This window comes from Arvicanthis niloticus, chromosome 6 (assembly GCF_011762505.2).
Source record: "Arvicanthis niloticus isolate mArvNil1 chromosome 6, mArvNil1.pat.X, whole genome shotgun sequence".
NCBI lineage: Eukaryota > Metazoa > Chordata > Mammalia > Rodentia > Muridae > Arvicanthis > Arvicanthis niloticus.
Window position 1 is genome coordinate 23,388,590 of NC_047663.1, and position 24,932 is coordinate 23,413,521.

The 24,932-nt window shown below is 51.3% G+C and overlaps 1 protein-coding gene across 1 annotated transcript; it reads left to right on the forward strand.

Moving 5' to 3' along the window:
• The first annotated feature begins 405 nt into the window (after nt 1-405).
• Nucleotides 406-24,561, forward strand: Tns4 (tensin 4). Its single transcript, XM_034507850.2, has 13 exons — nt 406-503; nt 3,638-4,156; nt 9,361-9,739; nt 11,374-11,798; nt 14,151-14,237; nt 14,530-14,655; nt 15,867-15,959; nt 16,645-16,722; nt 18,158-18,229; nt 18,962-19,130; nt 19,729-19,797; nt 20,026-20,052; nt 20,771-24,561. Exons 2-13 carry the CDS (start codon nt 3,730-3,732, stop codon nt 20,910-20,912), a joined length of 2,094 nt encoding a protein of 697 aa, XP_034363741.1. The 5' UTR covers nt 406-503; nt 3,638-3,729; the 3' UTR covers nt 20,913-24,561.
• Nucleotides 24,562-24,932: the final 371 nt, after the last annotated feature.

Here is a 24,932-nt window from a genome sequence, read left to right on the forward strand (position 1 = left end):
CGTCCAGATTATAGGACAGGTCTGGGGAAGGGTCTCCTACCCACTAGTGTCTTTTACCAAGACCTCAAGCTCTCTCTTCTCACTGTCTCTGCCAACCCACTGTTTCCTCCTTCCTACATAGGGTAAGAGGAAAGCCAGCAGCACACCTTGGTCTACAGAAAGGGTCAATCTAGGAGTTTGCCCCACACACACACACACACACACTAACCGGTGCATCCCCCATCCCTAACACACACGCCCCTCCCAGTATGTGCCTGCCCCTCCCAGTATGTGCCTGCCCCACCTGAATGGTTAGGACACCTCTGGGGCGGGGCCAGTCACTGTCAAGGCCACGTGTAGGGCCTTAGGAGGGAAGCCAGCGAGCGGGAGAGGGCGGGCTGTTTTTAAGGCGTGTCCTGAGGTTTGCTGGCTCCTCCTCGTGGAACTTACCTGGGCTCAGCACAGTTTGATTCTGAGAGTCGAGTCGTATGTGAGGGGAGCAGCGGCCACGAACAGGTGAACAGGTAGGTGCTTTTACTCACTGGGTGGGGGTGAGGGTGGGAGAACCCAGTTCTGCGCTTAAACTAGAGCTAAGTCTGCACCGGGTTGCACAGATAAAAGAATCCAAGGCCATGAAAAAAAAGCTGGCCCTGGGATCTTGAACACCAGATTAGATCCTGGACAGACCCAGGTCTCCTGACTTCTAGACAGAGCACTAAGCAGAACTAGGAGGCTGCCCACTGTCTGCTGCCCCAGGTGAGGCCACATGGCTCTTGGGGAAGCAAGGGACAAATGAGGAGCAGGCTCAAATGATGGGGATCCTGGGTTTGTGTGGTGGGGGAGACTGGAACTTCATCCTCTGCCTTCTCTACCGGGGCTCCTACAAGGTGAACCAGGATGACCACGAGAGATTTCCAGCTGCCCTAGGGGTTCCCTGCCCCCCCTCCCCCCAGAGTTTTGGGGAAGGGAAGAGAAAGAACTAGAGTTAGAATCTGAAGAAGAGAAGGTGTAGGAGGGAGCTGTAAATAGGACAGAGATAACTGGAATCCTTCCTAAGACGACAGACAGACAGACAGACAGACAGACAGACACACACACACACACACACACACACACACACACTGAGCCCAGGCACTCCTCCCTAAGACTTAGAGCAGAAAGGAACCAGCCAGAGGCCCTGGAGTGTACAGCAACGTCTCAGAGGGGCAGACAGAGCCTGGGCCCGAGCCCAGGGATGACTTGGGAAGACTGAGAATGTGAAGAAGCGTTTCCTGCCCTCAGCATCTCTCCCTGAAGCTTAGTATCCACTAGGTCCAGACAGAGAACAGAGGGTAATCCTGTGAGACTTTTAGAGGCAAGAATCCCTTCCATGAGGTTCGAGACATACACTTGTAGCCTGGACAAGGCCCTCAGCCCTGCCAGCACTGCCCCCTCAGAACTGTTGGGAAAAAGAACGAGTGTCTGTTATTATCAAGTCACCATAAGATGGATAAAACCTCTGAGATCTGCTCAGAGAAGGAAGTATCCTTTCCACAGGAGCACAGAGAGGCAGCGTCTGGGCAATCTTGAGTCCTGGTCATGGGGGATACTCAGCTTCCAGGACACCCAGCCCGGAGTCTCCAGCTTCCTCTGTAGGCCTGGCAGTGAACCCTGCAAGCTGTGCCTGGCTCCTTGGACTCTTGGAGACTTTGTGGGAAAAGCTGTGTCTTGGGCTCTGTGTCCTCAGCTGCCCCCAAGGAAGGCAATCAGAGGCCAGCACCCTTCCACTGCCATTTGTAGATTTGATTCACCACATGACTTCTCCACACCAGCATGAGCACCCCTCCCCCCTTCCAGGACCCAGCCAAGAAGTCTGATAACATAGCCATAGGAGCCTAGGGTGAGGGGTGGGGTACGTGTGGGGTCAGGCAGGCCTGGCTTCTTGTCATTAGGCATACCATGCTCCCTCTGTGTCCCCTCTGCCTTTGAACTCTGTGTGGCTTAAGGAGTTAAGATTACAAAGGTCCAAGGCCTAGATTTGAATCTCAAATATGAAGCCTCTTGGGGTTTTGTGGGTTATTTGATTGGTTGGTTTGGGGGATGAGGGATGGGGGAATTGAGATAGGGACTCATCTATCTCAAGGTGGCCTTGAACTCAGTGTGTACCTCCTCCTCATCCCTAGTGCTGCCATTACAGGTGTGTGCATCACACCTAATCCCTGGTGTTTTCTTGACTTCTGTGAGTCTGGGTATCTTCTGGGGGTAAAGTGGACTGAGACCACAGGCTAGGACCTCAAGAAGGTTGAATTACCAGGTGCAGCTGTGTAAGGCATGTTGACCAGTGCCTGGCTGGCACCTGACGGGTGCTCAGCACCTAGGAAACCCCGTCTGAGGATGTCATACTCCATGAGCCCCGGTTTCTAACTCAACTCCAGAACTGTCTAATGGTTCCTCACACAGCACACTGTAGCTTCATGCTCTGACACGGTGGGCAGGCAGCAAAGCTCAGAGCTGCCAGAAGGACTGAGGTCAGCATGTCCCTGTTCCACCCAGCTTTCTCATCAGGCTGTCCCAGAACCTTTTACCTCCTCCTCAACACCAATCCATGAGAAACAAGTATGTGGCATCAAGGTTAGACAAAAGGAAGAAGTTTTCACATGGAGAAAATTAAAGTTAGGACGTTTCTTTCTCTTTCTGAATGAGCCCCCCCCCAGGGAAGTGACTGTCAGCAGACAATGTCACTTCCCAGTTCAAAACATTCTTGTGGCTTGCTCTTACCTCCAGGGTTTGAATTGTCAGTCCTGAGCTGAACCTGTGAGTCTTGGCAGAGCCTAGTTAGCCCACTGGCTCTACCCTATTTCTCCATCCCAAACATGTGCTTCCTGGATACCTTTGACCTCCCATGTGGCCTCTGGGCCTTTGCACATGCCATACTACTGCTTGAATACTTCCTTGCCTCCTCAATCTTACAGGCCTTGCCCCGCTAGCTCCTTCTTTTCTACTTTTGCATGTCCCCTTCTCCACAAAGTCCTCCCTGCCATCATCCTCACCAGTGCCACAGAATCTCCTCCAAGTCACTGAGTCTCCTGTGGTATTACGCATACCCGCTCGCCTGCTTGCTGATCCATTCCACCAACTAGCCTCAGGACAGGAGGTCAGACAGCAAGCAGGCAGCCTAGCGTCCAGTCCTGTTCTGACACTGGTTGCCTATGTGACAGTTGAGCCGTTCTTTTTTTTATTGCAAAATGGGATAATAGTGGCTCCTACCTCATAAGGTTGTTATAAGGTTGTCATTAGGTTGTTATAAGCCCTTGAAAGGGCTTCATGAACCTGGTAGTTTCTCATAAACAACTGGGTAACATTTAGAGATATGTGCATGACATCGTAAGTGATTACTTAATCACCCCTTTAAGTCACCTAACCATCCCTTTCATAGGCTCGGCAATACCAGGCATTGTCCTGAGCATATTTTCAGGATTAGTTCATTTTAAAATAAGAAAACCAAGTTGGGGGGGGGGGAGTTAATTCATTTGTCCAAACTTACACAGCCAGTGAGTGTCAGAGCCAGGAGCCCAGTGGAGCCTTTAACTGAATGAGGTGATCTGTCCTTCCCTGAGACCCTGGGCAGGGGCGGGGGTTCACCTACAGAGGTCACTTAGATCCCACCCTCATCTTTCAGGTCCTTGGAGCCCTTGAGAGCAGGATCTAGCTCCGGGGAGAAGTGAGGCTCCTTGGAAGCCAGAGGTAAAGCAGTGGGCTCACTGCCCCACCATGTCCAGCTCCCTGCTGACTGAAGGTCATGTGGTCAGCTTGACTCCCCATGAGGAATCCAGGATGGCCCTGCACCCAACCCCCAGCCCTGGCCTCCCAGCCCTGTGTCCTTACTACACCACAGAGAGCTGGGGAACCCAGCCTCTGATGGCCCCCACACTCTGCAAAGGCAGCTCCAACAAGCTCCAGCAGGCCCAGCAAGCTGAGCCCAAAGCTCACGGCTTCCTTCAATGCCCTGGGGAGCAGGCCTCAGGGGCCTCGCAGGATCTGGACTCTTGCATTGACTTCTCACTGGAGGCCCTCAATCAGATGATCCTAGAACTAGACCCCACCTTCCAGCTGCTTCCTTCTGGGATTGCTGGTCCCCAGGCTGAGTCTACCAACAGTATCACTTCAAGGAACAAGAAGGAGGAACCTGAAGCCTTAGGTAAGAATTTGGGGCACAACCAAGAGGGGAGCTGGGGGACAGATCGCAATCAAATAAGAGCTCTTCTACAGAATCTAAGGCACAGGTGGCCCTGTCCCGTGGGGAGTACTATGCAGCCCTAAACAAGCTTCTGGCCTTTCTGATTTCTCTGTTGCACAGAAGGTATAAATACAAGTTTCCCTCAGTATACAGTTCTGTCTGGGTCCAGAGTTTGAAAGCCAGTAGACTCCAGTTTCGTGTGTTTTTTTTATGGGGACTGAAATATGCTTACCCACATGAGCAGTTGACATGCGCATAGTGAAGGCTTCCTGACTGCAGAGTCCTGCAGCCTGACCTGAGTCCTTGATGCTTCTCTCTGTAGTCTACGTTTGGGCCCCTGAAATTATCATAGGAGTTCTAGGTGGCTTTAACCCCTGTTTAGGGGAACAGGTCTAAGCTGGGAATAGTGAGATGGGACAGACATAGAACTCAAGAGAAAAGATGCTGGCTCACTGTTTGGGAGGCAGAAGTCCTGTTTTGAAGCATTTGCCATTTCCATGGTCTAAATTCCCCCATCCTGGCCAGTTCCATGCTACTAACAAAATCAATCTCACTATACCAACATAATAGCTATGCTCAAATAATATGCTCAAATAATATGCTCAAATAATATGCTGAAAGCATACAGAACAGTAAAATAATGGGAAGTATGTATTTTGAGTGTGTCTCCTTTTTTTTTTTTTTTTTGGTTTTTTGTTTTTTTCGAGACAGGGTTTCTCTGTGTAGCCTTGGCTGTCCTGGAACTCACTCTGGAGACTAGGCTGGCCTCGAACTCAGAAATCTGCCTGCCTCTGCCTCCCAAGTGCTGGAATTTAAGGCGTGCGCCACCACCGCCTGGCTTGCTTGTTCTTTTGGTTTTGGTATTTTTTTCTTTCTTCTTCTCCTCCTCTTCTTCCTCCTCTTCCTCCTCCTCCTCCTTCTTCTTCTTCTTTTCCAGAGTCTCTGTGTAGCCTAGGCTAGTCCCTAAAACTCCATCTCCTCTCCTGAACACTGCGCCTGGTCAGCATTTTTCTTTTGCTTGTTTTGAATCTAAGTTATTTCCCTATCAGTTTGCCGGATGTGATTGTTAATACTGGCCGTGTTCAGCAACCAGCTAGACAACATCTTGAAATTTGCTGTCTTAGCTCTGTAACAAGCTGGTACAAGCCGACACCAGTCTGCTCAGTCCGAGGGAATCTGGAAAGCCCTGGGTGCCAATTCAGTTTCCCATGCAGAGAAAATCTCAAATATTCTGAGATCGGCTAGTTCGGCTAGCAGCAGACCTATGGGGCAGACCTATGGGGCAGACTGACAGACAGGTCAGGCCTCCAGGGGTCAGACACCAGGAGCCGGGCCGGGCCGTGCGGTTGGGATCTAGGACAACGTTCACTTACTGAGCATTTACTGCATGCCAGGCCCTGCCCTTAAGTTGAGTGCCTTCTAATGAATCTTTATTTATTTATTTTTTTTAAAGACTGCGTCTCATGTAGCCCAGGCTGTCCTCAGTCATGCTAAGTAGCTCAGGATAACCTTGAATTCCTCCTCCTCCCTCCTCTCCCTCTCCTCCTCCTCTTCCTCTTCTTCTTCCTCCTCTCCCTCCTCTTCCTCTCCTTCCTCCTCTTCCTCCTCTTCCTCTTCTTCTTCCTCCTCCTCTGCCTCCTCCTCTCCCTCCTCTTCCTCTCCTTCCTCCTCTTCCTCTTCTTCCTCTTCTTCTTCCTCCTCCTCTGCCTCCTCCTCTTCCTCTTCTTCCTTCTCCTTCTCCTCCAGCCTTCTCCTTCCAAAGCACTAGGATTAGGAATCTTCAGCCCTCCTATCCTACCTCACTGAGATGAGAATTTGACCCCTTTTACAGATGAACAACGAAGTTAACAAGGGCTTGGATAAGGAGCCTATCTAATCTAACCACTGGGCTCAGGCGGACCTTACATAAGCTGTTGACATCGCCTCTGTATCTTTGGTTCCTCATTTATGAAATGAACAAAATAAGAGCTCTTAACCTGAAAGAATCTGTTTGTCACGAGTCTTGGTGCACTGAGCCATGGTAGAGCGGGGATTGCCTATTAGGCCAGCTCCAAGTCAGTTTAGACTCTGGGATAGAAGACAGCAGAGCACCCAGGCTCTCCTGCACCCAGCAGGGGATCCTGGCCTTGCACAGCTTCCCCTAGTCCTGCCAGTCCTAAGAAAGGAGCTGTCGACTTCCCCAGCTGCCTTCTACTGAAGGCGAGTCGTGGCCACATCACGGCTGGGAAGCGCTTAAGACCTAATTACCATTGGCAGCAGCCAGCCCAGGGTTTTAATGTTCATGCCCCAGGGAAGGGATTCCACCTGGCCAAAACCAGTTAGGACAAGATCGGTATTTGGAGTCCACATGCATAGGGTAGGGTGTGGGGTAGACCCCCCACCCATGTCCTCCTCCACTGAAGGAATGAGGGTAAGCAGAGGGGTCCCCATCCTCAGTTTTCTGGGTACAGCCTGTCACTACCCACCCCCAGCCCCTTTTAAAAACAAAGTCTTGCTCTGTAGCCCAGGCTACCCAGCAACCAGGCAACCTCCAACTTCTGTCTCCGAAGACTACAGGCATACTCATTCCCCTTGTTCTTTTTAGTATCAATCGCTGCTCACATGCCTCTCCTACTTCAGAACCCCTTCCTCCTAAGACACTAAAATCAGCACCCTTCAGGAACTGGTCCTCTCCTCACCATGAATGGCAGATGCCTGCTCTGCCTTTCTCAGGCTCCCCAGATCCTCCTGTGGGCCCCTGTTGCTGGTGAGAAAGTACCCACAGGCCCAGGACACTGCACATACTTCTGGGTGGGACCCCTTAATTCTTCACTTCCTCAGTGTGGATTCTACCCCTCCCCCCACTCCCATCTCACCCCACCCCCACATCCCATCCATCCTTCTTTGGGGGACCCTGTCCTCAGGAAGCAGCAGAGGCTCACGGTCCTCTTTCTCCTCCCTTGGTAAAAGCTCAACCGTCATCGAGCTTGGTCACCCTCTCTAGACAGCCTCACAGACTTCCTTTTGTGAGGATTAGCCCCTGTGATGTATGTCCCAGCCGCGGCAGAGGGAAATCACAGTGATCTCATTTTACAGATGTGTTAACTGAGGTGGAGGAGGGAAGCCACCCGGTCCTCAGTCACCCCCTACTGAGTGGCAGGTCAGGCTATTTCTAATCCTTAAAGCTCTTGTTCCTGTCTCTCTCCCTAAACTGGAGTTTGCTGAGAGGCAACCTACAGACTTCTCTGAAACTCAGCCGAGCCCTCCCTCACCCCAGAACTTGGTCAGCACCCCCTTCCTTGCCTCCTGGTCACCTTTCTTTATACTTGTCCTTCAGGACCTGTCAGCATCCCAGAGGGCTCCTGGCTTCTCCCTTATCCTCTGTACGACCTCCCACCCCATCCTTGGAACGGGTCCCCACATCTCATTTTCCAGCAGTTTCTGCCAGGCAAGGCTGTTTGCCAGTCCCAAGGGCAGGCTGTTTAATAACTGCCTCTCCTCCCCCCACCCACATGCCCTCCCTTCACCGGCCAGGCCTGCGGCTGGCGCCTGCATCCACCCTACACTGCCGGGACTTGCCCCACAGGCCTGTAAACAGCGGCTGCACCCCAGAGATAGGGTGGGAGCCTCCAGCTCCCCAGCCATATACCTCAGGACAAAGAGTGTGGGGGTGACTCACAGCAGAGCCCCTCCCGCCCTACTCAGCTCCTCTACAAGGTCTTAGATACTTTTAAGCCCTGTGAAGTTGGGGGCCAGTAACCTCACAGGCTGAGAGATCCACACTGGGGCAGCCGAGCATCAGGAAGGACTTAAAATGGGATCTCAAAGAGTTCCTCTTTGTCCTAGAAAAAGCCCCTACCACAGCTGAAGGGCAGAAATTGGAGTTTCTTCCATGCCTTCCTTCCTTCGTGCAGCATTGGGAAGCTTGTTTAACCTAGCCAAGCCTTGAGTTCTTCTTTGTTCCTTGGGGATTATTGCATTTGAATAGAGCTGCGGTAACAGCACAGGTAGCAACTATGTTGCGTGCTAGCAATTGCCTATCTTTGGTAAAAGTTATGCAAGAAACCTCAACTCTACTCCCACATACTCTCCAGTCACCGATTGCCTCTTTGAAAACAATGTCTGGTCTGCCCAAGGGCCAGTGTGAGAGTCAGAAGTGGTCATGGGTATAAACACTATAAAGTCTTTCTAAAAATACAAGTTGTGGCTACGGATGCAGCTCAGTAAAGGGCTGGCCGGGCACACATAAAGCCCTGGGTTCTATCCCCAGCCCTCCAAGTACCACATAAAACTAGAAGCGATGGCTCAGATCTGTCATTCCCAGCATTGAGGAAGTAGAGGTAGGATTATCAGAAGTTCAAGGGTATCCTGGGCTACTTAAGGAGTTTGGGGATAGATTGTGTCTCAAAATTGTGTGTGTGTGTGTGTGTGTGTGTGTGTGTGTAAACTGTACTTACCAGCTTCCTGGAAGAATCTCTCTCACTCTCAAATCTCCTCTCAGAGCCTACAGTGTAGTTCCCCAAATCATCTGTTACTTCATCCTCTTCTGCCAAAGATACCCATTGTGAGCCAGCGAGGGCTCCCTTTAGATTACCAAGGGCAACTGGTGGGGAATGTTCCTTCCTTGAAGAGGTCCGCCATGAGCCAGGCTCCATCCATCCTGTGTTTGGTCCTCAGCACCACCCTAGGAGGCTGGGTCTAGATCACGGCTTTGCAGATAAGGAAACTGAGGCGGAGAGAGGTCTGGAAAGTTACTCAGTGCCTCCTGGCTAGAAAGTGCTGACGTCAGGATTCACACCCAAGTTCCTGTGACTGCAGAGCCAGCCTGTTTCTACATCTCCGGAACCAGCATGCCCAAGTCAATCCACTAGCCCTGTGTGCCTAACCTAATGTCTACTTTCACCCAGGCTGCAAGGAAGGAAGCATGAATACCCCAGGCAGGCTGGATAGAGAAGGGATGGGCGCTTTAGTAAACTGAGTGGTCTCCAGGGCTCTACCCTAGTTTCCATCCTGGGAAGCCACAGAAAGGATTCATGACCCTCTAGAAAGGGGACAGCCTGTGCACCCCCAGTTTCCACCACCTGTGCCAGACAGTGCTCCACCCGGGTCTGGAGAGGAAGCAACAATTCTCTCTGACTCGTAGGATTGAGCAGTGTTTTCTTTCTTTCTCCCTACCCCCCACAAAGATATAAAGTACATCGAAGTGACCTCCACCAGATCAAGATGCCTTGACGGTCCCCAATGCTGCTCCAGCCCATGTGTCACCCCACCATTTGGCTCCCCACGTAGTGGCGGCCTCTTCCTCTCCAGGGACATCCCCCGAGAGACTCGAAGCAGCAGCAGCGAGAGCCTCATCTTCTCTGGGAACCAGGGCAGGGGTCCCTCTCCCCACACCCCTTCTTCCCTCAGCAATTCCATCCCTTGCCAGGAAAGCAGAGCCTCAGGCTCCCCACTGGCCACTCCTCCAGGTTGGGAGAAAGGGCTAAGGGCCCCACAGCGGGGCAGCAGGGTCTCTATGCTGTCGTCGGCCAGCCCTGTATCGGATGTCAGCTATGTCTTTGGAAGGTAAGTTCTGTCTGTGCGCGCGCACACACACACACACATACACACACATACACATATACATATACCCACACATACACACACACACAGACACACACACACACACACACACACATACACATATACATATACCCACACATACATACACACACACACACATATACCCACACAAACATACACACATACACACACACACATATACATATACCCACACAAACATACACACATACACACACACATACACATATACATATACCCACACATACACACACACACAGACATACACATACATACACACACACACATATACATATACCCACACAAACATACACACATACACACACATACACATATACATATACCCACACATACATACACACACACACACATATACCCACACAAACATACACACATACACACACACACATATACATATACCCACACAAACACACACACACACACACACACACACACACACACACACTAGAAGGGCACCATGTTCTGTGAGCAAAATGCAGGGGCATGAAGAGAAGAAGCATGCAGGTTGTCTTTTCTAGCATCCCAGGCACTTCTAGCTCAAGTTCTCCTCAAAGCATTTAGAACAGAACTCAGTGTGTGCTAAACTCTTGGCCGCCGTTGACCTTTCGAGACGAGAGTGCTACTTTAAAGAGACTCGCCTGCTCTCTTCCCGGCCCTCATGTGACCCATCTGGAGGAAGGACTTTTAGAGCTTAGGGGTGGGAACTCGAGAGGTAGCCCGATGGTTAAGAGCATAGGACCCAGGTTCAGTTCCCAGCACCCATAGGGCAGCTAACAAACATCTGTCACTCTAGTTCCAGGGGATCCAGTGCCCTCCTCTGACCTCCACAGGCATGACAGACGCTCACATGCATAAAATAAATAACTTTAAAAAAAATAAGTACATCTCAGAGGTGTACACAGACTTGGGGGCCTGAGGTGAAGCATCTAGGAAAGCCCCTTCTCCCCTACCCCCTTTCCCACAACTCCCCTCCCCAACCCCCTGGGCCTTATTTACAATGGTCCCAGGTCATTGTTCTTAGGCCTCACAATAGAAACACCAGCCCCTCCAGATTCAGGACAACTAAACCACAGGATCTCAGTCCCACACACCAACTCCAAAGACAATGGCCAAGGCAGTCCCTGGCAAGAGAGCCAGCGTCCCACCACCATGCTTGCTGGCCTAGACACCTAGTAGAGATGACCTCCTCCAGATAGAACATTCCCCCTGCATCAGCTCAAGACATGTCCAGTCTAGGTGGAGCAGCCTGTCCCCACAGGGCTCCTGAGAATCATGGGTAGGGAAGATGCTACTGTCTGTGACCCTTCTATCAGACCAACCTGGTCGGGAAAGCAGAAAATCCAGACCAGGCTAACCTGCTGGAGGTTAATTCCCCTGGCTAGTTTAAATGTTAAAAGGCCAAGGAAGGTTCTGTACCCTGGTGCAGCCCTTAGAATTCAGATGAGGGTTCTCTTTACTCTTGAGTTTTTGGCAAGGGTATATGCAATGTTCTCATTGACCCAAGATAGGGCCACCAGATGGCTAGATTCTAGAACCTAGCTCTGACCCAAGTCACTGTCACCCAACACCCTAATCCTCTTGTGTGCTTTTTCCTGCAGCAATCAGTCCCTCCCCAACTCCAGTTTCTCCAGCTATCCATCATCATCTAGATCCTGGGGAAGCCCAGCCAGCTCCTCTTCCAGCCTCCACAGCCTGGACCGAGGGTCCCAGTGTGTGAGACCTAGCGATGCCCAGGTTCCTAGTAACCCCGTACTGGGCATGGGCCAGCCCCAAGCAGTCCAGTCTACTGCAGCGGCTAAAGAGCAGGCCAGTAGCTGCCCCCCATCTGTCACCAACTCCATGGTGGACATACCTATCGTGCTGATTAATGGGAGCCCAGAACCACAATCTCCCCCAGCCCAGCGGACACCAGGACACCAGGACTCTGTCCAGCCTAGGGCTACATCTCCCGGCCACCTCTGTCAGGCCACCAAGAACCACAGCAAGACTCTGCCGGATGTTCCTCCCACTGCATCTCCAGAAGGTATGCTGTAATCCAATACCTCCAGAATTGCATGGTATGGTTAAGGAGACTAGTCAAAGTCCAAGGGGGGTTGGCAACAGCCTCTTAACACATACTTTTATTGACTACCCACACTGTATGTGAGCATTGTGAGGACACACAGATGAACACAAACTAGAAAGAGTGGCCCAACCCAAGGCTTACCAGAGAGTAGTGTCATCACAGAGGTAGAGACGCTTCGTAGGTGACAGATGAAGAAGGCACCTGTAAGGCACCTGCAAGGCTCAGGCAGCCTGGAAAAAACGGGCGCTGTGGGTACCTGAGCTGCAGCCAGAGGAACGGAGGGGAGGAGACATTTGTAATGAGGATGCGGGCATTTGGGGTTCTTTGAAAACACAGACATACTATAAGAAAGTGTTTTCTTTTTAATCCCAGGTGTGGGATCTGGGGCTGCTTTGGACTGTCTGGAGCAGCTAACTATGATTTGCCTCATGCTCTAGCAGGGCCACGATTTTGCCAGCTGCAGCTAGTTTTCGCAATTGTGTGACTTTGGAATTCTGGGAACTTTTCAGAGGGTCTATAAATGCTAGGGCCTCGGAGAGGAGAGCTGAGGTTGGTGGTTGGTGGATGGTGTTTGTTTAAGGGAGTTACTTATGGCTTGTTAGTAGTCGTGCTCAAAAAAGAAATAAAAGGAAAGAAATTAGATTCAGGAATATCTCTCTCTCTCTCTCTCTCTCTCTCTATCTCTCTCATTCTCTCTCTCTTCTCCTTTCCTTTCCTTTCTTTTCCTTTCCTTTCCTTTCCTTTCCTTTCCTTTCTTTCTCTCCCATCTAGCGATAGAAGGTACAACCAGGGAGATAAAGGGTGGGAAACAGAAGAACCCAGAAAGTAGCAAAGCCCAGCTATAGGCATTCTTTGCAGAGACAGCTAGGACCTCCTAGTTAGAATAATGTGCCCGCACAGTGTGCACGCACAGTAAGGAAACTCCTGGAATGACAGGTACAGGTCAGTGAGAATAGTGGCAGATTGTATGAGTCCTCGAATGTCAAACTAAAAAGTGGATTTCTTTCTGGGGACTATAAGAGCCATCAGAAAGTAAATCAGGGAAGATGTGTTGTCAGCAGTACAGGCAGAGTGATTTACCCTGGAAGCTGCTTGGCAGAGGGTTTCGGGGCTAGAACCAGGGCTGGGCAGTTGAGGTAGAGGGGAGGAAGGAGAGCCAGGCAATCCTCAGGCTATCTGAGCAAGAGGCTTGGTGACTAACTGGCTAATCCAAGGAGAGCCAGAGGGCGCATCAATCCTCACTCTGACGTTCACGGATGACGCTAAACATAGAGGGGGCAAACAGAATGGAGACAATACATTCCAACACAGATGGCTGAAAACCACAAAACAGCAAACATCCTCCTTCCCGGAGCCTGTGACTACAGAGTTCCAAAGAATCGGAAGCAGTAAACACAGGCTGAGTTGTAGCACTCTCTGGGTGCATACCTCCCATGCGTGAGCAGAGACCCAAGGACATTGTCCCAGACTCCCCCACCCCCCATCTGAAGGCAGAGCCTGGCTCCGCCTTGGGCTTCCCAAGATGTGTATATGAGCTCTGACTGTAGCCCCAGATGGTTCACTCCTATGAAAGCAACACAAACAGAAGAAAATGGTACCTTTAAATGCCTTTAAAACAACACGGCTGGGCGGTGGTGGTGCATGCCTTTAATCCCAGCACTTGGGAGGCAGAGACAGGCGGATTTCTGAGTTCGAGGCCAGCCTGGTCTACAGAGTGAGTTCCAGGTCAGCCAGGACACAGAGAAACCCTATCTCGAAAAAACAAAAAACAACAACAACAACAACAAAAAACACCAAAAAACTTTATCATTGTTGCAGGGGTGGGGCAGATGCCACAGGACACAGGTGGAGGTCAAAGAATGACTTAAAAATGGGGTTCAGGGGATCAAACTCAGGTTGTCAGACCTGCATGACAACAGCTATTAACCACTGAATCATCTTGCCAGGACTGTTGCCAGCTTTTGTGATAGGGTCTCATTCTGCAGTCAAACTGGCTTTGTACTCAGTGCAACCCCCCTGCCTCAGCTTCCCAACCACTGGGATTACAGCCATGAACCACCAGTCCTGGTTTTATGTTGTGTTAGGGATCAAACCTGGGGCCTCATGCAAACGAGGCAAGCAAACTGCCCAGTGAGCTACAGCTTCAGTTGGATTTTCCTCTTTGGGCTATTTGGAAAGACTCTGGAGATGGGTTTAGGAAGGATGAGTGGAATGGGATCCCTGGGAAAAGGAACAGGGCGAGTCTCCTGCATTCTCTCTCGGCAGCCCTCTATCCAGCCTACAGAGTGTCTCTTCTCTGTCTGTCTCCAGGTCCTGCCAAGGACATGCAGCCCACCATGAAGTTCGTGATGGACACATCCAAGTACTGGTTTAAGCCAAGCATCACCCGAGAGCAAGGTAAAGCCAGGACTGTGTCCCAGAGGACAAGTAATTATGTCTGGCCTTGTACCATGCTGCAGGCAGATGGGGCCGTGGGTGGGGAGGGGGAGGGAAGCAGCTGGCAAACAGCAGCCTGCAGAAAGGTGGGTGACCTGCTGGCCTTATTAGGAAACAGGCAAAACATGCAGAAAGTAGACTGGAGAAAGACTTCCTGGGGACAAATGGTTGTGTGACTTTGCTGTGAGGACCCTATGGGGATGGGAATAGAGAGTAGGAGAGTAGGTCGCCTTCTAATTGAAGACTGTTCCAGCAATCAGTCTGCTGAGGACGGAGAAGCCAGGTGCCTTTGTCATCAGGGACAGTTCCTCCTACCGAGGCTCCTTTGGCCTTGCCCTGAAGGTACAGGAGACTCCGGCATCTGCTCCAAACCGACCAGGTATGTACGTAGGTACCTTTTGCTTGATCACCTTGGAGCCCCCACCATGGTTGACTCTGTTCCAGCTTGACAGTGACTATTAGGGTGACTCCTGGGAGGACAGTCCACCTCTCCGCTCTCCCAGCCCACCCTCTAGCACCTAGAACCATGGAGACCAACTCTGAAAGCCAGAGATGCCCCTGCCTCCCCAAGTTTCGTGTTCCACACTTGAAAAAAGGTAGAAGAGGAGGAGGGAGGTCCCAGCCTCTCCTCAGACTGCTGTCTTCTGGGAACCTCTGTCTAGCCTGGATTCATCTCCAGGAAGGAACCTAATACAACTAATTTTTTGTGGGCTTATCACACTCCCAATAGCTTATCATTCATAAAATAACTTAGCATGTGTTCACTAGCTCATCCTGTTTGAGAGAGCTTATCACATGTACAACCGCTAATTGCATATGTGTGATAGCTTTTCAGCTCTCCTTCAATCTCACGTGGTCATCTGGTAACTCAGCACACATCCCTTGAAGGATCTTATCAGATCTATACCAGATCCCGTGTAAGGAACCAGGCCTGTGTGTAGAGGGCTCGCACACGGAAACCATGCCGTTGGGGAGATAGATGAGGACCATCATGGCAGTACTACAAAGTCCCAGAGTAATAGTCCCCTCATTTAAACCCCACCAGCAGTGAGTCTCAGGGAGTGAATGACCCCCAAGGAATTTAAGGCATAGAATGAGGGTGGACCCCCCAACCTTGTGCTGTTAGCACAGGTTTGGGGAGTTGGCTCAAAGGTGGAGGCATTGCCTGATGTGGGTTATAGCTACAGCATAGTGTTGGGAGTGGGGGATTCAGCAACTTCTGGGGCAGTTGTGGGTTTTCAAGGGAGCGTTGCAAGAGGCAGTGAGCCCAGATGGAGGAGTGAGCTGTGGTGGGTGGCGTCAGAGAGCTTCTGCTACCTGTCAGAGCCAGCTCTGCTGCAGTAGGGATGAGCTGATAGGAACTGATGGCACTTGGAATGGTCTGGGGGAGTTTGTAAATACAGACCCCTCTGCGCAAGCATGCTGGCACCTTGGAGCCTGTGAACACAGGTTTACTATCTGCACCTCCATAAGGAGGCAGAGGTTAGCATGACAGCCTGGGATGAATCTGGGGGAAGTGAGCAGGGCTGAGCTGGCAAGGGTCTGGCTAACACAGGGAACCGAAACAAAACTCCTTCCTTCTTTGTCCAGGTGAGGACAGCACTGACCTTATCCGTCACTTCCTGATCGAGTCTTCAGCCAAAGGGGTGCATCTGAAAGGAGCAGAGGAGGAGCCTTACTTTGGTAAGCCTCCCCAGGCTCTGCAGCCTCCCCAGCCTCCCCAGCTTCCCCAGCCTCCACCAGCTTCCCCAGCCTCTGCAGCCTCCCCAGGCTCTGCAGCCTCCCCAGCCTCCCCAGCTTCCCCAGCCTCCACCAGCTTCCCCAGCCTCTGCAGCCTCCACCAGCCTCTGCAGCCTCCACCAGCCTCCCTAGCCTCTGCAGCTTCCACCAGCCTCCCCAGCCTCTATCAGTCTCCCCAGCCTCGGGCTCTGCAGCCTTCCCAGCCTCCCCAGCCTCCACCAGCCTCCCCAGGCTCTGCAGCCTCCACCAGCCTCCCCAGCCTCTATCAGTCTCCCCAGCCTCAGGCTCTGCAGCCTCCCCAGGCTCTGCAGCCTCCCCAGGCTCTGCAGCCTCCCCAGGCTTTGCAGCCTCCACCAGCCTCCCCAGCCTCTGCAGCCTCCCCAGCCTCTGCAGCCTCCACCAGCCTCCCCAGGCTTTGCAGCCTCCACCAGCCTCCCCAGCCTCTGCAGCCTCCACCAGCCTCCCCAGCCTCTGCAGCCTCTCCAGTCTCTATCAGTCTCCCCAGCCTCCACCAGTCTCCCCAACCTCCACCAGCCTCCCCAGTCTCTATGCCTCTGGGCTTGGTCTCCTGCACTGTGAAAGTGTCTGGGAAAGCCCTACTCACTCAGAGCTTCCTGCTCCCTTGCAGGGAGCCTCTCTGCCTTCGTGTGCCAGCACTCCATCATGGCCCTAGCCCTGCCCTGCAAACTCACCATCCCACAGAAAGGTAGGTCAGACCCATTGTTCCATTAAAAAGGCTTCCAGGGGCCACTTCAACCTTGTTTATGAAATTTTTTTTTAAGGGCCAGTATGACATGTGCTTGCTCTGGACTAGGTCCATGTTGCTCCACTTCCCACCTGTGAGAATTTAAGGATGTTTGCTCTTCTGAGCCTCAGTGCTACAGCCACCCCACCCCCCTGCCACCCCCTCGCCACCCCACACACACACACAAATGAGAACAACCATCAACCAGATTCAGTGAGATTTTTTTTTCAGGCAAGGCTTACTACTGCACAGTGCCTGGTTCAGACTAGACCTTAGGGCAGTGTTTCTCAACCTGTTTGGTTAAGGGTTGAACCCCGTTTCACAGGGATCACATATCAGATATCCTATATATCAGATGTTTACATTACAATTCATAACAGTAGCACAATTACAATTACGAAGTAGCAATGAAAATAATTCTATGGTTGGTGCCACCACAGCATGAGGAACTGTGTAAGGGTTGCAGCATTAGGAAGGTTGAGAACCACTGCCTTAGAGGGCCAGCAGCCTCCTTTGAACGGATAAAAGAACCTAAATCCAACAGTTGACGAACACGTCTGATGTCACTCATCAAACATGCACCACTACCACCCCCTTATAACTGTTGCCTACTGCCCCATTTCGCCGGTAAGATATGGGGTTGTGGCCTTTACCTGTGATATCAGCTCGTGGAAGGCTGAGGCAGGATGACCAGGAACGTAAGGCTACATAGTGAGTTCTAATTCAGTCAGCACTATGTAATGAGACTCATTTTTTAAAAAAAGGCCGGACAGTGGTGCTACATGTCTTCAATCCCAGCACGCTGGAGGCAGGGGCTGGTGGATCTCTGTGAGTTCAAGGCCAGCCTGGTCTACAGAGAGAAATCCTGCCTTGGGGGGCAGGGGAAGGCTGATAAAACAGAAGACAGAAAGGAAGAGAGGAAAGAAGGCTTAAGCACCAGATTCACAGGCCCACAACCTTAAGCCCGGGTCAGCAGCCCAGTCCTCAGGAGCTTCTGGGCCAAGGGGGTCATCTCAGTTGTGCTGGAGTGAAGGTGAAGAGGGGACAGGAAGAGCCAGCCTTAAACAAAAGATGGAGACAGCATCCTTACTCTAGAAAGAGGGGCCTAGGGTGGGGTCCAAAAGAAGAGCCCAGTGGCTTTAAGGACATGGTCAGAGCAGTGGGCCAGGATCTGGGAGGCTGCATATAGAGGCTGGAAGAGATCAAAAGCTTGCAAACAGGGTAAAGTGGTTCTCTCCCTAATTGAGGCGACCACACCTGGCTTCCCAGCGTGTCAATTCCTGGGAGTGGGGGCGGCTGTGGGAGGTGTTCAAAGGAATTCTCTGACAGCTGCTCCCCTGAGAGGGGTCCACTCACTCCACCCTCTCCCGGGGCCTTTTTCTTTGCCTCTGCTCAGAACTGGGAGGTGCAGAACCAGCATCGGACTCCCCCACACATGGCCAGACCTCTTGCCTGAAGATATCAGCCGGTAAGTGGTATAGAGGAGGCGCCAGGCTCACTGCATCCCTGGAGACCACTCCCCAGATACACACACACACACACACACACACACAGGCCCACACATGCTTTCCATTACTGCTTTGTTTCTGCAGCCTTAACAACCCACTGCCCCCCTCCTCGGCTCCATAAACCCAGAGATGAGAGGCTGCCGCTGTGGGCCAGTGGAGAGGGAAGAAGGGGGGTGAGGGATTGGGGGACGTTTGCTGGTAAGCCGAAAGCCAACACCCTTGCACACACTGTACACACATCTGTACTAGGGTCTTTCTGTGTTTGAGATTCCTGCCCTGGGGGTGGTCTGCAGGTCTGGATCCTCTGTGGGGGATGAGGTCTGAGTCCAAAGGTTGATTTCAAAGCCCAAGTCCTCTCCTCACTTGAGAGGCCAAGCATCCATCAACACTCAGTGACAGCTGCTCCTGTTTTGTGCCCCACTCCCCAAAGCACAAAGGCTGCCCTCCTTTCTCTCTCTGCGCTCACCTTGGGGGTAGGGTAGCCCTAGGTAGAGGAAAAGAAATTTTGGTCATCCTTTGTACTCCAAGTCTTTTCGGTGGCTCTAAAAGAATCCCATGGACTCCTGATGAAGAAAGGCATTTTCTCTGCCCCGTCCCTGTCCCTGGGCATAGGAAGGACCAGAATCCAGTGATCCATACACATTATAAGATTCCGCTACAGATCCTGTTTAATTAATACGTGTATCCCACAGGCTGCCACACGCTGTACCTGAGCTCTGTGAGTGTAGAGACTCTGAGCGGAGCCTTGGCTGTGCAGAAGGCTATCTCAACCGTGCTGGAGAGGGATGTCCTCCCCACACCCACTGTCGTCCACTTCAAAGTCACAGAACAGGGCATCACTCTGACAGACGTCCAAAGGAAGTAAGGACCTCTCCTAGCCCCTGGGCTGCAAGGCTAACTAAGAGCAGGGCCGAAAGGGAGGCCGAAGACAGACAGAGGTCAGGGCCCTGGATCCAGAAGGGGTGATGGTAAATGCTGGTTGACACCAGACAAGTTCCCCACCTTTCCTAGGCCTCCGGCATTGGTCTCAACAAGGATGAAGGTCGGCTGTTTTCATTGGGTGCTGATTAAATCTATGTAGGCCAGATACTAATGACATCTCAGACACAGTGTGGAATGACCACATCTCTTCCCAGGACGCAACCTAGCCAGAGCCTTCCCTAATTTAGCCAGGAAGGCAAGGGTAGACCAAGATGTAACTCCTGGCTTCAAAAGAGTGAATGGCATTGGTGGGGGGGGCATGTCCAAAGACCCCAATGTAAGAGCATAAGGCAGATTATTCAATGGGAGAAAGACAAGGCCTGTGTGTCCAGTCCCAGTAGTAAGAAACCATGACAGGTCATGAGAAGCCTACCAGGATAGGATGTGTGAGCTTTGGGGGAGCCAGAAATGCTGAGATGGGGGCATGACACAGGAATAAGCCCTCACCAGCCTGGCTTTTCTTTCTGCATCCACTCAGGGTGTTCTTCCGACGGCACTACCCACTCATTGCCCTCCGCTTCTGTGGAATGGACCCCGAGCAACGGAAGTAAGTTCAAGGCTGAGCCATGCTGAGAAGGCAGTTCCAGGCCTAACTGCCCTCCACAGTGTCTGCTGACTGTGGCACTGAAATAGCAGAGACAGCCTGTGAACACTAAGGGGTCAGGTGTCAGGCCAGGTGGGGCATGACAGAGGTCAAGCCGCAGCTCCCACTGTTTGTCAGGGTCCTGAGGAGCAGAACCACATCACTCACTCCTGTCCTGTTCCTTTCTTTCAGGTGGCAGAAGTACTGCAAGCCTTCCAGGTAAGCTCCTCCCACCACTCTGTGGCTCTAAGAGGTGGCCTTGTGCCAAGGCTCCAAGGGGGTGAAGCCCGGGTGTGATATCACACACCTGTAATTCCAGCGTGCAGGAGGCAGAGGCAGGAGCATCACTGTGAATTTGAGGCCAGCTTGGTCTATATAGTTAGTTCCAGGCGGGCCTTGTCTATGTAGTCAATTCAAGCTAGCTAGGGCTACACAGTGAGAGATAGTGGGGTGGAGGGGGAGGGAGGGGGGAATGAAATAAGGAAGGAAGGGAGGAAGAGGGAGGAAGGGGGCTTCCATCTTCATCTTAAGACCAAGGTTCAGTCCCCAGAACCCATGTAAGAAGCAAGATGCAATGTGTCTGGGGAGGCAGAGACAAGCGGATTCCTGGTGCTCATTGGCTGGCCAGTGTAGCCAATTGATGAGCTCTAGATTGATTGAGATGCCTTGTCTCAAAAAGTAGTACAGAGCAATTAAGGAAGACACCCAACCTCCACACTCACACACACACACACTAAGTCTACACAAATATGTGCATCTCACACATACATATGTATGCACATACAAGCACACACAAGTGGCAAGGCGCTGAAGCCGGTTAGCTTGGGGAGAGGCAGTTAGGTTCAGGCAGTTAGGTTCAGGTTCCTCCTCATCTGACCCTCCCCTCGGCATGATGTCTGTCTAGCTCACATCCCCTCAGACTGTCTTCTCTCACCAGGATCTTTGGGTTTGTGGCCAAGAGCCAGACAGAGCCACAAGAGAACGTGTGCCACCTCTTCGCAGAATACGATGCAGTCCAGCCAGCTTCCCAGGTCATCAGCCTGGTGACTGCTCTGCTTCAGGACACAGAAAGAATGTAGCAGAGAGGCGTTGTTTGTGTACCTTCCCCGGCATCTCAAGGGACCTGCCCAGGACATGGAACTATGGCCACATTGACAGGCCTTGGACTCAAGGATTGATCAAGTTGAACTCTGTGAACCTGCTATGACCTTTACCGGGCTCTGGAGCCTCGATCTCTTCCATTATAAAGAGACCCATCCTTAAGACAGCTGCTCCTTGAACACTCGGCTGGGATTCTTTAGTGTGTCCCTCCATGTTACTGAAGCCCACCCACCTCCAAGTTAAAAACTGCCTGCAAGGACTGTCCGGCTTCATTAGCCTGAACACCCCTTACATGGCAGGTTGTGCCAGAGACCTATGACCCCTGCCTTGTGGTGAACAGTAGGTGCTGGATCAGAACCCATGGGTTTCCTGGCTGGCACTTGGTGTTGATGTGTACAGTTTGGGGACAGATTCTATTTCCCCACACCTATTCCTCTCCTCAGTTTGCTGAGGGCCTTTTGGATCCACTGGCCTAGAGATTTAAAGGTTTGGGGATGAGGATGTATGTAATTCAGTTGGTAGAGTAATTGCCCGACATGCAGGGGGCTGGGTTTGGTCACCAGCCCCACAAACCATGCACAGTGGTGAATGGTTGTAATCACCTAGAATCTAGACTGCACTAGAAGGTAGGGAGATCAGAACTTCAGGGTCATTCTTAGCTATATAATGAGTTTAAGGCAGTCTAAGCTACACAAGACCCTGCTGAGAAAAAGAGACAGAGAGGTATGCATACACACACACATACACACAAAAATGGGGGTGGGGCTAAAGTTTTCATAAATCTCAGCCTGTCATCAAAGCCTTTACCTGAAGAGACCACACTTCAACTCAGACCTGAGGGCATCGCTCCATCAAAAGCTGCTGTGGGAAGAGAGGGTATTGAATGGGTGGGAACCTATGAGGTTCAGTCTATGATGGACAGGGGACCAGGTCGAGGGCCCAAGCCAGAGCAGATCAGGCTGCCACAGCGCATGCACCCTATAATGCAACCCACTTCAGCTTGCTTTGAGGGGAGGGGCATCAAGTCAAGTCTGGGTACAGAACAGGGGTGAGTTTTCATACCCCCGCGTCGTCTTTTCCACGTTGCTAATGAAGGTTCTGTCAGTGTGGCCTTCTCTAATGCAGTATTCAAACTGTTCTCCCATCTTGAGATCTAGCTGTTGCAGTTTGTTCAACCTAGCTGTCTGATGGAACATTCTGGATTCCTTGGATTTTTAGGTGTAATTTGCCACAGTCTTGGAATCTTTTTCCCGAGATAGAAAGACCCCTGGCCTCTGCTGTTACAAGCACAGACTCTAGCCCTATCAGTTTATTCTGTGATGTTGAATCAGGATCCTAAAGGCTAGCTTTGGCTGTGACCTGTTGGGCTAGCTCAGTTGAAGACCCTTGTCCCCATGATCAGACTGGAAAAGACTCAGCAATGTTCACATTCTTCATGTCTAACCCCTCCTTGCTCACCCATTGAAAATGGGTATCACCCCAATGTTTGCTTTCAGTTTCTTGGTAAGCAACAGCTGCCTGGCATTGTTCAAGGAACCCACATCTGGTGGAGAGGGGAAGAGAGACCCTGTTGCTAAAGTACAGATACAAGTGTGTCTCTGCCCCAGCTCCAGTCTTGCTGGGTCCTCCAACCTCAACACACACACACACACACACACACACACACACACACACACACACCATAACCATGTGGCATCACCAACCATACAACCACAAGGGGGAAGCAGAGAGTCAAGAATGCAAAGAGGCAGCTTTCCCAGCTGGTTAAAAGAAGCTGGGCCCTTTTCCTCCCAAACCCTACCAGCCTTGCATAAGCCATTTGTTTTGTTTTGTTTTGTTTTGTTTTGTTTTGTTTGAGACAGGGTTTCTCTGTGTAGCTCTGGCTATCCTGGAACTCTGTAGACCAGGCTGGCCTCAAACTCAGAAATCCGCCTGCCTCTGCCTCCCAAGCGCTGTGATTAAAGGCGTGCGCCACCACTGCCCGGCTGCATAAGCCATTTGTTGCTCTTGGTCCTGTCTGCCTGCCACTTCATGGCATGCAAGGAGAAGCTCACAGAAGAGGCCCACCATAACTCAGTGTCAAGTGTTTGTCCCTGCTCACCAGCTGTCTACAGAGCACCATTGTCATTGGCCAAGGTCAGATCTGAGGGATTACGATTTCAACGCAGGAAAACCAAATCAGTCTCAAGGTAGGGGGTGCTAGGCCAGTGGTACAGTCCAAGCAGGAGATCAGTCTTGGTTCCACCTCTGGGGTCTGCAGGATATTAGCAAAGTTTCCCTAGTTAGTTAGTGCCCAATTCTAGGCTGAGTGGGAGAGTCCTCCACAGCTCCCTGTGTGCCTCATGGAAAATAAAGTTTCTTTGCACCATAGCTGGTTCTGGACATCCAGAACTATCTCCTGAGTCCTGAGCAGAGAAAGGGACCCAACAGAGCAGAGAGTAGGACACACCATGTGCATTTTGCATTGCCCACAGAGGCCAGAAGAGGGCGTTAGAGCTCCCCCAGAGTCATAAACAGTTGTGAGCCACTGTGTAGGGCTGGGAATTGAACCCATGTTATCTTGAAGAGCAGCCAGTACTGTTAACCACTGATACCCCATGGTAGTGTGTGCGTGTGTGTGTGTGTGTGTGTGTGTGTGTGTGTGTGTGTGTGTACGTACATGCATGTTACAATGTATGTGTGGAGGTCAGAGGGCAATCTTAGGTTCCCATCCCACCTTCTACCCTATTTGAGACAGGGTCTGTTGTTCACTGTGTGTACACCAGGCTAGTTGTCTATGAGTTTTCAGAGATTCTCCTATCTCTGTTTCCCATCTCCCCATCTGCATGTTGGTATTACAGATGTGCATTACTACATCTGGCTTTATGTGGGTCTGGGGATCCAAGTTCTAATCTTCAATAGTGCACAGTGAGGGCTCTACCCACTGAGCCACCTCCTGTTGTTTCATTTCATTTTCATTTTGGTGACAGGATGGTCTGAAACTCACAGCAATCTCCCTGCCTCAGCCTTTGTGAAGGCATGAGCCACCACGCCCAGCTGTGAGGAACCACCTTTTACCAGAAGAGCTCCTCAGCGGTCACTACAGTGAGGAGTGATTCCTACATTTGAGCCCATTCTTCAGATTAGGAGACTGGGACTTGGGGTCACTGGCATAGTAAGCGGCTGGGAGACTGCATTTCTGGTCCATGCCAGCACTACCTCTCTTAACATTGCTTTTGTTTATTTGTGTTTGTTTGTTTGTTTGTTTGTTTGTTTTGAGATAGGGTTTCTCTGTGTAGCCCTGACTGTCCTGGAACTCACTCTGTAGACCAGGCTGGCCTCGAACTCAGAAATTCGCCTGCCTCTGCTTCCCAAGAGCTAGGATTAAAGGCGTGCACCACCACTGCCTGGCCTCTCCAACATTCTTAAGCAGGTAACAAATGTGTGTATGAAACGAGTATGAAAACATGTGTTACATTCAATGTGGTTACATAAGAAAACATGTGCTATGTTCAGTGTGGCTACATGAGAAAACATGTGTTATGTTCAGTGTGGCTACATACAAAGTTCGCCAAGGAGCGGATGAAAGACCATCAGGACCTTCGGTGCCTGGTCAACAGTGTCTAGAGAATGGTTTTTGTTTGTTTATTTGTTTGTTGTTTGTTTTCTCTTCTTTTAAAGACTGGCTTAGCAATTAACACTAGCTATTCTGGGAGTGGGGAGGGTTGTTATTTTTTGTTTTTGAGACAGGGTTTTTCTGTGTAGCCCTAGCTGTCCTAGAGACCAGGCTAGCCTCAAAGTCAGAGATCTACCTGCCTTTGCCTCCCCGAGTGCTGGGATTAAAGGGATCCACTACCACCACCCAACAAGCTCTGGCTATTCTTGCAGAAAACCCAAGTTTTATTCCCAGCATCCACGTGGCAGCTTAAGACCATGTATAACTCCAGTTCCAGGGCATCTGACACCCTCTTCTGACCTCCAAAGGAGCCAGGCACACATACAGAACAGTTACATACATG

Coding starts and splice junctions, on each gene's coding strand:
- Tns4 (XM_034507850.2), top strand. CDS start 3,730: ATGTCCAGCTCCCTGCTGACTGAAGGTCATGTGGTCAGCTTGACTCCC. Junction 4,157..9,360: donor GGAGGAACCTGAAGCCTTAG/GTAAGAATTTGG, acceptor CCCCCCACAAAG/ATATAAAGTACATCGAAGTG. Junction 18,230..18,961: donor TTGCCTGAAGATATCAGCCG/GTAAGTGGTATA, acceptor TGTATCCCACAG/GCTGCCACACGCTGTACCTG.